This window comes from Acromyrmex echinatior, chromosome 17 (genome assembly GCF_024713525.1).
Source record: "Acromyrmex echinatior isolate Ae372 chromosome 17, ASM2471352v2, whole genome shotgun sequence".
Taxonomy (NCBI): Eukaryota; Metazoa; Arthropoda; class Insecta; order Hymenoptera; family Formicidae; genus Acromyrmex; species Acromyrmex echinatior.
Genome location: NC_141868.1, coordinates 5,079,337 through 5,093,633, shown reverse-complemented (window position 1 = coordinate 5,093,633; position 14,297 = coordinate 5,079,337). Strand labels below are relative to the sequence as shown.

Below are 14,297 nucleotides of genomic sequence, written 5' to 3'. Positions count from 1 at the left end.
ATTATGTGAAAATTTATAACTTAAAAAAAATGTCACAACTAGCTCCGCTATACTCTAATATAAAAATATATTTTTAAGCTAATGAATTCTATCTAAGGCTACGGTTAAAGTCTCGCTACAAATGCTTTGAAGCGTCTGATTGACCAATTAGAAAAAAGAATTTTACAAATTGATCAATCAAAGCATTCGTTTTATGTAAAGCATTCGTAGCATCGCGTTAACCGTATCCTAAAAGTAATATTATCAGCTAGATAGCTTCAACAGAGCCGGATGTGGCGAGCGAGGCATTTACCTCATATAAACAATTTAAAGGGAGTGCAAAAATAACAATTTAATTTCGTACATATTCTAATTCATTAACGGTGATTTTGAATTACGGTCCACTTGATGCTAATACATTAAATTGAAGTTAATAAAAAATTGTTTAAGGTCGTCATTAAGTTGAGAAAAATTACACATGTCTAAAAAAGTACCATGTAATGGGGTGGAATCCAAGCTATTCTTCTTATTTTGAATCGCTGAATACGAATCTGACATTAAAATAGAAACCATCTAGGGTAAATGTTCAGAGCGAAAAAATGGATCAAAAATCTCGAAATCTCTGCTTTTAATATATTCAAAGACTATTGGCAAAAAAACTTTTGATTAAACATAGACCAAATGTTTCTCAAGTTAAGAAATACTTACCAACCGTCAAAAAATACTGTACTGAAAGCTCTAAAATACTAATACGCTACTACAAAAAGCAATCATTGAATCTCAATTGATGGACAAGATGGCAACAAACGCTATTTACGTTCTCTACACCTCTTGCATAAGCGATGAATTCTGAGTGCCTTACATTACAGACAGAGGTTAAATTTATAATAATTCCCGAGGAGTTACACGACAGACAAATTTTCAGGTAAGCAGCCATCAGACACAATAACTGCCCGTAAATCACATCTCTACCGTTATATCTGTGAATATTTAAAAAAGATCGATATATTTCGTGTGCGTTTCCGCACTCTTTTGTCTTTAAATGTTACTGATCACATTACGGCTTTACCCTCACACATTGCATTAAAAAAAATTTTATTTTAATTCAAAAAAATTGCATTTTTTGATAAATCTGAGAATGCATTACAACTATAATGCATTAGAGTGAATCCCTAGAAAATTGCATTAAAATAACAATAAAAAGAAATTTTTTTTAATTCAAAATAATTGCCCTTTTGCGATAAATCTAAGAATGCATTGCACCGAAAATGCTTTTAGAGTGAATCCCTAAAAAATTGCATTAAAATTGCATTAAAAGGAATTTATTTTTAATTCAAAAAAATTGCCTTTTTAATATTAATGTGACACTGCATTGCACCAATAATGTATTCAAAGTGAATCCCTAGAAAATTGCATTATAATTGCATTAAAAAAAATTTTTTTTAAATTCAAAAAAATTGCATTTTTTGATAAATCTAAGAAAGCATTACATCTATAATGCATTAGAGTGAATCGCTAGAAAATTGCATTAAAATTGGATTAAAAAAAATTTATTTAAATTCAAAAAAATTGCCTTTATAATATTAATGTAACACTGCATTTCAATAATAATGTATTTAGAGTGAATAACTAGAAAATTGCATTAAAATTTTATTTAAAAAAATTAATTTTAAATTTAAAAAAATTGCATTTTTAATATTAATGTAACACAGCATTGCACCAATAATGCATTTAGAGTGAATCCCTAGAAAATTGCATTAAAATTGTAAAAAAAAATTTTTTTTTTAATTCTAAAACATCATTTTTGCGATAAATCTGAGAATGCATTGCACCAATAATGCATTTAGAGTGAATCCCTAGAAAATTGTATTAAAGTTGCATTAAAAAAAATTAATTTTAAATTCACAGAAATTGCATTTTTAATATTAATGTAACACTCAATTGCACCAGTAATGCATATAGAGTGAATCCCTAGATAATTGCAATAAATTGCAAAAAAAAAAATTCTTTTTTTAATTAAAAAAAATTGCATTTTTGCGATAAATCTGAGAATGCATTGCACCTATAATGCATTTAGAGTTAATCGCTAGAAATTTGCATTAAAATTGCATTAAAAAAAATTAATTTTAAATTCAAAAAAATTGCATTTTTAATATTAATGTAACACTGCATTGCACCAATAATGCATTTAGATTAAATCCTTAGAAAATTACATTAAAATATAATTAAAAAAAATTAATTATAAATTTAAAAAAATTGTATTTTTAATATTAATGTATGTGCGGGAATGCACCACGCGGAAAGATTCGAGTGAGAGAACGGCACACGGTTGATATGATACACGACAGTAAAGAGAACTCCGTTTCTTTATAATTTAACAAAAGAATTTTCTTTAATATGCACAGTTACAAATGCAGAAAATATAATTAATTAAATATTAGATTAACAGAATATTCAATGCGGTCACCTTTTCCAAATTGTATTTGGAATCGCGGTGATGGAAAATCTCGGCGATTTTCTCGGCACTTCTCGAAAAGATTCGTTTTATAGCGGTTTTCACTAAGCGGTTAGCACGGCGGTTTTACGAAGCGATATAGTAGCGAGATTATGACTCTAAGAACTCTAAGAAGTCTAAGAACTCTAAGCAGGAGGAACGGCGAGATCGAAGCATTTATTGCTTTCGGCCTGGGCTTTCTTCTTGGGAGAAATCCAATAAAATTTTGCCACAATCGTAATTATTACGTGGCATTGGTTGTACAAAATTGATTGGCGCTTTGGATTCTTTTCTAACGACGTTCAACGTAAAATCATGCGCGACAGAAAATCCGTACGTGGGATTGGTGACAGCGCGTGACGTATTCGTCGGAGCGCGGCGCTCGCGTGCGCGAATTGAATTGTTCTAGAACTTTCGATTGTCCGTTGCCGGTGCCTGTTTGCGTGTACCGAATTGTTTTAAAAAGACTAAAGAACGACGAATCCCTGACTTTGACGAGGCTTAAGGTCAGGCTCGAGAAATCACGAGCTCGCCTTGAGCGTGCGTTCAATAACAATTACTGTCGGTCGATCGAAAGAGTTCTTACTTTTTTTCCGAATTACCGGTCTCAAACATTCCCGCCCGCCTGGTCATCTCCGTGACGATATATGTATAAGTTATCTCGGGCGATGCTTGTTTGATCGAGAGCGATTACTGGCTGCAAATTTCTTTTAAGAGTGCGAACATTTGATTTACGCGGTAAATTATTTCGTTGTACTTGCTTCCGAACTTTTAACCTGAGTACTCGCGTACGACACAGCACGTCGGTGCACACGTACTTGCGCAAGTACTTGCGATGCGATGAACGCATTGAGATTACAATAAAACCGTAAACACGTACATAAGATAAGCGATACAATACAATGAATCCGTGGAAGAGCTTGAACCATGAACGAGAGTTATATGATAAAATATAATTGAAGCAATGATTCACGAACGTACAGGCGATCAATTCAAGCTCTCCTTTACATTCGATGCATTAGCGTGCGAGAGAAACGCGGTAGCATCTTCTGACAATAGAACTAATTTGACTAAAGAACGAATTAATTCGGATGAGGCTGTTTTGACTGTGACCACTCGCATTACGCCGTCGTCTCCAGGATGTAGCTGCGTGATCCGTGCCAGTGGCCACTTATTTGGCGGTGAGAGCTCGGAACGAATGATGCATAGCGATCCAATGCGTGGTGGCAAAGCGTCCTTGGTCCATTTCGGTCTGGTAGCCAGAGTGTGTAAGTACTCGCGTGACCATCTCTGCCAGAAGTGGTCTCGCATCCGCTGGACAAGTTGCCACCTGGAAAGCAAATTTTCCTTCTTGTCCGACAAGGAAGACTCGGGAATGGCCAGCAGTGGTGCCCCGATGAGCAGGTGTCCTGGTGTCAGAGCCGTGAGGTCGTCGGAGTCGTCTGAGAGGGCATGCATGGGCCGGGAGTTCAGGCATGCCTCCACTTGTGCAAGCAGGGTGCTCATTTCTTCGAAGATGAGCCTGGTTTCTCCGATGGTTCGGCGCAGGTGGTAGTTAGCAGATTTCACGGCCGCCTCCCAGAGTCCACCAAAATGTGGCGCCGAAGGGGGGTTAAAATGCCAATGGATCCCCTCTGATGTAGCGACGTGTGCGATCTTTCGTCCTTCTGACGAGGAGGCTTGGAGCATCTCTCGAAGTTGCCGGTCGGCGCCCGAAAAATTGGTGCCGCAATCGGAGTAGATGTCCGTGCAAAGTCCTCGGCGAGATGTGAATCGACGGAGAGCAGCCAGAAAGGCGTCGGTGGTGTATGCTGAAACAGCTTCAAGGTGAACGGCCTTGGAGCTAAAACAAATAAAGACTGCGATGAACGCTTTGTGAGCGCTGTGCCCACGCCCTTTGCTCGTCCTGATAAATATAGGCCCGGCGTAATGGATGCCCACGTGAAGAAATGGTCGTGCAGGAGTCACTCTTCCTGGAGGAAGGTTTCCCATCTTCAGTTGCGGAGTGGTAGCCCTCCACCGAGTGCATGTCACGCACTGATGCAGCCATCGCTTGACCACCGTTCGGCCTTGTGGAATCCAGAAAAGAAGGGGAGGCAAAGCAATCCCAGGGTCATCTAAGCTCCTCCGTGGAGAGTACGACGATGGTAGGCTTCCACTAGCAGGCGAGTGAGCCATGACCGTGGAGGCACGATGAGAGGATGTCGCTCGTCGAAAGACAGCGCTGCGTGCTTAAGGCGTCCTCCGACTCGCAGGACTCCGTGTTCGTTCATGTACGGGCTGAGGGTTCGCAGATGGCTGGATCTTGCAAGACCGCGTTTGTTTTCGATAGCAGTCATCTCCTCCTGATAATACCGTGACTGCACTACGCGAATCCATTGAAGGAGTACTGCGTCGAGTTCGGCTGGGAGAAGCGCTAACCCGTGGAGCTGATTGTCCACAGATCTGATTGAGCGACTGCGGTGACGCCAACGCAAGCACCAGGAAGTCACTCTCAGCAATTGGTGTAATGAAGAGAACCTGAGGAGTTCTTCCGGCTCGTGGTTGCTTCTGATGACTGCTGCGAGCGTGGTGGCACATTGCTCCGGTACGTCCTTGATGGGCTCCTGATCGACGCTTGGCCATTGCGTCGGATTCCCGCATAACCATGCAGGACCCGTCCACCACAAGGGATGGCTGAGGAGCTCGCGTGGTGTCAGTCCCCGGGAGGCACAGTCGGCGGGGTTGTCCTTGCCCGGGACGTGACGCCATTGAGCCTCCGGAAGTTGCTGCTGGATTCGTGACACTCTGTTGGCCACGTATGTCTTCCAGCGGGAGGCGTGACCTCGAATCCAGTGGAGCGTGACCTTGGAGTCTGACCACAAGATCACTGGCGTTGCAACTAGTTTTAGCACAGAGCGCGTGTGCACGAGTACACTTGAAAGTAAGGCGGCGGCGCAGAGTTCGAGTCGCGGGAGAGAAACAAGTTTGATTGGCGCGACCTTGCTTTTGGCTGTCAATAATCGAGTCTTTGTCTGATTGTTTGCGGTGATGCGAAGGTACACCACAGCGGCGTAACCTCTTTCGGACGCGTCTGCGAAGCCGTGTAATTCAAGCTGAAAGCTCGTGTCGCCGGTGCCGAGCCAGCGGCCGACTCTGAGCTTCTCGAGCTGTGGAAGTTCTTCCCAGAGCCGCTTCCACTTTCCAGTGATGGTTGACGGCAATGGTGCGTCCCAGTCTAGCTGTTGCAGCCAGGCCGACTGAATTAGAATTTTTGCTTGAATGGTTACTGGAGCCAGCCATCCGAGCGGGTCGAAGAGTCGAGCGGTCTCCGACAGCAGACTTCTCTTGGTAAACGCGACGACGATGCGAGGAGGAACAGAGAAGGCGAATTCGTCCCTGGTTGAATACCAGCGCAATCCCAGAGTTGAGTGGTTCTCTTGTTCCCACGACCGCGAGTCTCTGGCGAGGCAGTACTCGGGCGGAATGTCGCGAAGAAGCTCCTGACAGTTGGCGGCCCACTTTCGGAGAGAGAACCCGCCCGCCATGCAGAGATTGCGGAGCTCGACTTGGAGAGCGATAGCATCGGCTTTGTTATGCGCTCCGGTTACGACATCGTCGACATAGCAGTCGTGTCGTAACGCATCTGCGCCTCGAGGGAAACGCGATCCGTCGTCATCGGCGAGTTGACGCAGAGTGCGAATGGCGAGAAATGGCGCGCAAGCGAGACCGTAAGTGATGGTTTTCAATGTAAACTCGCGAATAGGCTCATCAACGCTGTGTCGCCAAAAAATGCATTGATGCCTTTGATCGTCGGGATGAACAAGAATCTGCCGATACATCTTTTCGATGTCAGCCACTAGCGCGTACCGATGCCACCGCAGAAGTACGTTCGCGAGGGGTGGCAGCAAGTTAGCCCCAACTAGCAGATGAGTATTGAGTGACTCACCGGACTTTGTACGCTGCGATCCGTTGAAGACGACCTTGAGCTTCGTAGTGGTGCTGGATTCTCGAAGGACGCTGTGATGCGGAAGGTAGCACCGATCTTCGCTAGAATTCGGAGATTCTTGCGCCAATTCCATGTGACCTTGGTCCTCGTATTCCTTCAGGAAGGCGCGGTAGAGATCGCCGAATCGTACGTCTCTCTCACAGCGTCGCTCCATGGCGATTAAGAATCGTTCAGCAGATCTTCGCGTCTCAACCAGCGTCGTCGGCGGAGATGCAAAAGGTAGTCGCACTATGTATCGTCCTTCGGCAGTGCGTTGGTGCTGCAGCGCAAAAATGTCTTCACATTACTGCTCTTTTGGCGTGAGTGCGACGGGAGCGGGCACCTCTCGTTCCTGCTCCCAGAAGCGGTGCACAAGTTCGGCTAGCTCATGATCTGCGGTGCACTGAAGCGAGTGGCGCTGTGCTGAGTTGGTTACTTGGTCGCAACCTCCCGATAAGATCCAGCCGAGCAGTGTCTTTTGAGCGATAGGCGCTTGGGGGCCTTTGCGAAGACCATCCTGGAGAATGATTGAGCATACTTCCGCTCCAAAAAGTAGCTCAATAGAGCGTAGTCCGGGTCAGCCAATTGGAGCCCCTTTAAGTGTGGCCACTCCATTCTGATCCTTGCGTGAGAGCCTTGGTAAAGCGAAAGACGTGGCAGAATAAAGGCTCCGACGGTGAAGTCGGTCCCTGTGGTTAACGAGGTCATGTTGAGCGTCACCGTTCCCCTGCTGGGCCCGTAGCTTTTGCCGCTGATGCCGATGACTTCGATTGCGGATCGAGAGCGTGGCAGGCGTAGGCGCTAGACCAGAGCCTCGGAAATCAAAGAAATTTCCGAACCTTGGTCGATGAGCACGCGTGTGGTATGCCGATTGCCGTGACGATCAACGATGGAAACTCGCGCAGTTGCGAGCAAAATAGCCTTGTGATCGTTGTCGCGGCGCACTGCCGACAGTGAGCTGACCTCTTGAGGTTTCGGTGAAACGTACGCGTCGTGTAACATTGAGTGGTGACGAAACTTGCACGTGGAACACGTCCTCGTCGACTGGCACTTCGCGAATGTATGAGAGCCGAGGCAGTTGAAGCACAGCCTGTGAGTTTTGGCGACGGCCTTGCGGTCGACAGCGGATTTCTTCTTGAATTCTTCGCACACCATCACATGGTGCATACCCTTGCATAGGACGCATTGTGAAGATTCGGTGTGTTTCTTGACGTGATGCGACTTGGCAGATCGCGACGGGTTGTCGGAGACCTTGAGCGATTTTGCTTTGGCGGCTTTGAGAGTACGTGCCCTTTTGTTTATGAAGTTCATCAGCTCTTTATGAGTGGGCATGTCGCTCGAGGCGCTTGAGAGTGACTCCAGGCGAGTTCTTGGATCGAAAAGCTCGACGACAAGATGATTTAGTAGATCGAAGCCATGAGAGCCGATAGGCCTATCGATGCTCTCCTGGTCGTTGACTACCCTGGTCACGACATTGAAGATGCGGTTGAGCTCCTCCTCAGTTTCGCTCTTCATCTTAGCCACGGCGGTAAACTTGAAGAAATTGGAGCGTGATAACTCTCTCTTATTTTCGTACTGCTCGCTCAGCAGCTCCCATGCACGTGAATAGTTGTCTCTGGTCACCGCTAACGGTCGAATCAGTTCCTCAGCAGGACCCTCCAGACAAGTTTTCAGGTAATGAAATTTCTCGATTGCTGAGATTGATGAATTGTCTCTCACAATGGATTGGAAGAGAGTGGAATGTAGACCAGTCTTCGTATGCGCCAGAGAAAGAATTAATCTTGAGGCGAGGCAGCGACGGTTTTCCGGAAGGCTCATTACCTTCTGTTTTGGAAGCTGAGCTCGGTTCCTTCGTCTTGAGTTTCCGAACATAGTCGAGAAGGAGACTTCGTTGCGTGATGTACGTCACTCTCGCTGAGTTATCGACTCTGGTCGAGTTGTATTCGCTCTCCTCGAATGCATCTTCAAGATGCTCTATGATGAGCTCATGCTGAGCCTCAAATTTCGCCCAAAATCCATCCAGAAGACCGATGCATGTCTCGGCGGCTGCCAGCGTAATGTTCGCTGCGCCGAGCCCTTCCAGATCTGATACTGACTGAGCCATGCGATTGCGAAGGTTGTTTTGCTTCATCTGCAAATTCTGCAGTTTCTTACCCATCACTCACTCTTTCTTTTCAGCGCTAGCAAACTGAACGCGATGCACTCGACAATGCGGATGCCGGCGAGTATCCGGCTCGAAGGACCAGAAATGTGCGGGAATGCACCGCACGGAAAGATTCGAGTGAGAGAACGGCACACGGTTGATATGATACACGACAGTAAAGAGAACTCCTTTTCTTTGTAATTTAACAAAAGAATTTTCTTTAATATGCACAGTTACAAAGTCAGAAAATATAATTAATTAAATATTAGATTAACAGAATATTAAATGCGGTCACCTTTTCCAAATTATAGGTGGAATCGCGATGATGGAAAATCTCGGCGATTTTCTCGGCACTTCTCGAAAGATTCGTTTTATAGCGGTTTTCACTAAGCGGTTAGCACGGCGGTTTTACGAAGCGATATAGTAGCGAGACTATGACTCTAAGAACTCTAAGAAGTCTAAAACTCTAAGAACTAAGAAGGAGGAACGGCGAGATCGAAGCATTTATTGCTTTCGGCCTGGGCTTTCTTCTTGGGAGAAATCCAATAAAATTTTGCCACAAGCGTAATTATTACGTGGCATTGGTTGTACAAAATTGATTGGCGCTTTGGATTCTTTTCTAACGACGTTCAACGTAAGTCATGCGCGACAGAAAATCCGTACGTGGGATTGGTGACAGCGCGTGACGTATTCGTCGGAGCGCGGCGCTCGCGTGCGCGAATTGAATTGTTCTAGAACTTTCTATTGTCCGTTGCCGGTGCCTGTTTGCGTGTACCGAATTGTTTTAAAAAGACTAAAGAACGACGAATCCTTGACTTTGACGAGGCTTAAGGTCAGGCTCGAGATGAAATCACGAGCTCGCCTTGAGCGTTCAATAACAATTACTGTCGGTCGATCGAAAGAGTTCTTACTTTTTTTCCGAATTACCGATCTCAAACAATGTAACACTGGATTATACCAATAATATATTTAGAGTGAATCAATAGAAAATTGCATTAAAATTGCATAAAAAAAAATTTAATTTAAAATTAAAAAATTGCCTTTTTAATAATGATGTAAGACTGCATTGCACCAATAATGCATTTAGAGTGAATCCCTAGAAAATTGCATTAAAATTACATTAAAAAGAAATTTTTTTTTAATTCCAAAAAATTGCTTTTTAGCGATAAATCTGAGAATGCAGTGCACCAATAATGCATTTAGAGTGAAACCCTAGAAAATCGCATTATAATTGCATTAAAAAAAATTTTTTTTTAATTCAAAAAATTGCATTTTTTGATAAATCTGAGAATGCATTGCACCTATAATGCATTAGAGAGAATCCCTAGAAAATTGCACTAAAGTTGAATTAAAAAAAAATAATTTTATATTCAAAAAAATTGCATTTTTAATATTAATGTAACACTGCATTGCACCAGTAATGCATTTAGATTGAATCCTTAGAAAATTGCATCAAAATTGCATTACAAAAATCTTTTTTTTTTTAATTCAAAGAATTGCATATTTGCTATAAATCTGAGAATGCATTGCAACAATAATGCATTTAGAATGAATCCTCAGAAAATTGCATTAAAATTGTATTAAAAAAATCTTTTTTATTAATTCAAAATATTGTATAATTTCTATAAATCTGAGAATGCATTGCACCAATAATGCATTTAGAGTGAATCCCAAGAAAATTGCATTAAAGTTGCATTAAAAAAAATTAATTTTAAATTCACAGAAATTGCATTTTTAATATTAATGTAACACTGAATTGCATCAGTAATACATATAGAGTGAATCCCTAGATAATTGCAATAAATTGCATAAAAAAAAATTCTTTATTTAATTAAAAAAATTGCATTTTTTCGATAAATATGAGAATGCATTGCACCTATAATGCATTTAGAGTTAATCCCTAGAAATTTGCATTAAAATTGCATTAAAAAAACTTAATTTTAAATTTAAAAAAATTGCCTTTTTAATATTAATGTAACACTTGATTGCATCAATAATGTATTTAGAGTGTATCCCTAGAAAATTGCATTAAAGTTGCATTAAAGAAAATTAATTTTATATACAAAAAAATTGCATTTTTAATATTAATGTAACACTTCATTGCACCAGTAATGCATTTAGATTGAATTCTTAGAAAATTGAATTAAAATGGCATTAAAAAAAATTTTTATTTAATTAAAAAAAATTGCATTTTCTGATAAATCTGAGAATGCATTACACCTATAATGCATTAGAGTGAATCCCTAGAAAATTGCATTAAAGTTGCATTTAAAAAAATTAATTAAAAATTAAAAAAAATTTTCTTTTTAATATTAATGTAACACCGGATTATACCAATAATATATTTAGAGTGAATCCCTAAAAAATTGCATTAAAATTGCATTAAAAAAAATTAATTTTAAATTCAAAAATTGCATTTTAATATTAATGTAACACTGTATTGCACCAGTAATGCATATAGAGTGAATCCCTAGATAATTCCAATAAATTGCATAAAAAAAAATTCTTTTTTTAATTCAAAAAAATTGCATTTTTGCGATAAACCTGAGAATGCAATGCACCTATAGTGCATTTAGAGTTAATCCCTAGAAATTTGCATTAAAATTGCATTAAAAAAAATTAATTTTAAATTCTAAAAAATTACATTTTTAATATTAATGTAACACTGCATTGCACCAATAATGCATTTAGATTGAATCCTTAGAAAATTGCATTAAAAGATAATTTAAAAAAATTAATTATAAATTTTAAAAAATTGTATTTTTAATATTAATGTAACACTGGATTATACCAATAATATATTTAGAGTGAATCAATAGAAAATTATATTGAAATTGCACGAAAAAAAATTTAATTTATAATTAAAAAATTGCCTTTTTAATATTGATGTAAGACTACATTGCACCAATAATGCATTTAGAGTGAATCCCTAGAATATCACATTATAATTGCATTAAAAAAAATTTTTTTTTAATTCAAAAAATTGCATTTTTTGATAAATCTGAGAATGCATTGCACCTATAATGCATTAGAGAGAATCCCTAGAAGATTGCATTAAAGTTTCATTAAAAAAATTAATTTTATATTCAAAAAAATTGCATTTTTAATATTAATGTAACACTGCATTGCACCAGTAATGCATTTAGATTGAATCCTTAAAAAATTCCATTAAAATTGCATTAAAAAAACTTTTTTTTAATTCAAAGAATTTCATATTCGCTATAAATCTGAGAATGCATTGCACCAAATGTATTTAGAGTGAATCCCTAGAAAATTGCATTAAAATAACATTAAAAAGAAACTTTTTTTAATTCAAAATAATTGCCTTTTTGCGATAAGTCTAAGAATGCAAAGCACCTGTAATGAATTTAGAGTGAATCCCTAGAAAATTGCATTAAAATTGCATTAAAAAAAATTAATTTTAAATCCTAAAAAATTGCATTTTTAATATTAATGTAACACTGCATTGTACCAATAATGCATTTAGATTGAATCCCTAGAATTTTGCATTAAAGTTACATTAAAAAGAAATTTTTTTTTAATTAAAATGATTGCATTTTTTGATAAATTTGACAATGCATTGCTTTTTAATATTAATGCAATACTGCATTACACCAAAATTGTATTTAGAGTGAATCCCTAGAAAATTGCATTAAAATTAAAATAAAAAAAATTAATTATAAATTTAAAAAAATTACATTTTTATTATAAATGTAACACTACATGCATCAATAATGCATTTAGAGTGAATCCCTAGAAAATTGCATTATAATTGCATCAAAAAAAATGTTTATTTAATTCAAAAAATTGCATTTTTTGATAAATTTGAGAATGCATTGCACCTATAATGCATTAGAGAGAATCCTTAGAAGATTGCATTAAAGTTGCATTAAAAAAAATTAATTTTATATTCAAAAAAATTGCATTTTTAATATTAATGTAACACTGCATTGCACCAGTAATGCATTTAGATTGAATCCTTAGAAAATTCCATTAAAATTGCATTAAAAAAACGTTTTTTTAATTCAAAGAATTTCATATTCGCTATAAATCTGAGAATGCATTGCACCAATAATGCATTTAGAGTGAATCCCTAGAAAATTGCATTAAAATTAAAATAAAAAAAATTAATTATAAATTTAAAAGAATTACATTTTTAATATAAATATAAAACTGCATTGCACCAATAATGCATTTTGAGTGAATCCCTAGAAAATTACATTAAAATAACATTAAAAAGATACTTTTTTTAATTCAAAATAATTGCCTTTTTGCGATAAATCTAAGAATGCATTGCACCTGTAATGCATTTAGAGTGAATCCCTAGAAAATTGCATTAAAATTGCATTAAAAAAAATTAATTTTAAATTCACAGAAATTGCATTTTTAATATTAATGTAACACTGAATTGCACGAGTAATGCATATAAAGTGAATCCCTAGATAATTGCAATAAATTGCATAAAAAAAAATTAATTTTAAATTCTAAAAAATTGTATTTTTAATATTAATGTAACACTGGATTATACCAATAATATATTTAGAGTGAATCAATAGAAAATTATATTGAAATTGCACGAAAAAAAATTTAATTTATAATTAAAAAATTGCCTTTTTAATATTGATGTAAGACTACATTGCACCAATAATGCATTTAGAGTGAATCCCTAGAATATCACATTATAATTGCATTAAAAAAAATTTTTTTTTAATTCAAAAAATTGCATTTTTTGATAAATCTGAGAATGCATTGCACCTATAATGCATTAGAGAGAATCCCTAGAAGATTGCATTAAAGTTGCATTAAAAAAATTAATTTTATATTCAAAAAAATTGCATTTTTAATATTAATGTAACACTGCATTGCACCAGTAATGCATTTAGATTGAATCCTTAAAAAATTCCATTAAAATTGCATTAAAAAAACTTTTTTTTAATTCAAAGAATTTCATATTCGCTATAAATCTGAGAATGCATTGCACCAAATGTATTTAGAGTGAATCCCTAGAAAATTGCATTAAAATAACATTAAAAAGAAACTTTTTTTAATTCAAAATAATTGCCTTTTTGCGATAAGTCTAAGAATGCAAAGCACCTGTAATCAATTTAGAGTGAATCCCTAGAAAATTGCATTAAAATTGCATTAAAAAAAATTAATTTTAAATTCTCAGAAATTGCATTTTTAATATTAATGTAACACTGAATTGCACCAGTAATGCATATAGAGTGAATCCCTAGATAATTGCAATAAATTGCATAAAAAAAATTCTTTTTTTAATTCAAAAAAATTGCATTTTTGCGATAAATCTGAGAATGCATTGCACCTCTAATGCATTTAGAGTTAATCCCTAGAAATTTGCATTAAAATTGCATTAAAAAAAATTAATTTTAAATCCTAAAAAATTGCATTTTTAATATTAATGTAACACTGCATTGTACCAATAATGCATTTAGATTGAATCCCTAGAATTTTGCATTAAAGTTACATTAAAAAGAAATTTTTTTTTAATTAAAATGATTGCATTTTTTGATAAATTTGAGAATGCATTGCTTTTTAATATTAATGTAATACTGCATTACACCAAAATTGTATTTAGAGTGAATCCCTAGAAAATTGCATTAAAATTAAAATAAAAAAAATTAATTATAAATTTAAAAAAATTACATTTTTAATATAAATATAAAACTGCATTGCACCAATAATGCATTTTGAGT

The 14,297-nt window shown here is 37.3% G+C and overlaps 3 protein-coding genes across 3 annotated transcripts in view; all 3 read right to left on the bottom strand.

The window, feature by feature from the left end:
• The window catches only part of LOC147906885 (uncharacterized), a 365,738-nt gene that overhangs the window by 221,187 nt on the left and 130,254 nt on the right, over nucleotides 1–14,297 (bottom strand). The gene's annotated exons all lie outside the window — the stretch shown is intronic.
• Nucleotides 3,461–4,465, bottom strand: LOC147906892 (uncharacterized). Its single transcript, XM_087415271.1, has one exon. The coding sequence runs from the start codon at nucleotides 4,463–4,465 to the stop codon at nucleotides 3,461–3,463; it is 1,005 nt and encodes a 334-aa protein (XP_087271397.1).
• On the bottom strand, nucleotides 4,591–7,148 carry LOC105145719 (uncharacterized). The gene is made up of 2 exons (XM_087415270.1): nucleotides 6,888–7,148; nucleotides 4,591–6,720 (listed from the first exon to the last, which is right to left on the bottom strand). Exons 1-2 carry the CDS (start codon nucleotides 7,146–7,148, stop codon nucleotides 4,591–4,593), a joined length of 2,391 nt encoding a protein of 796 aa, XP_087271396.1.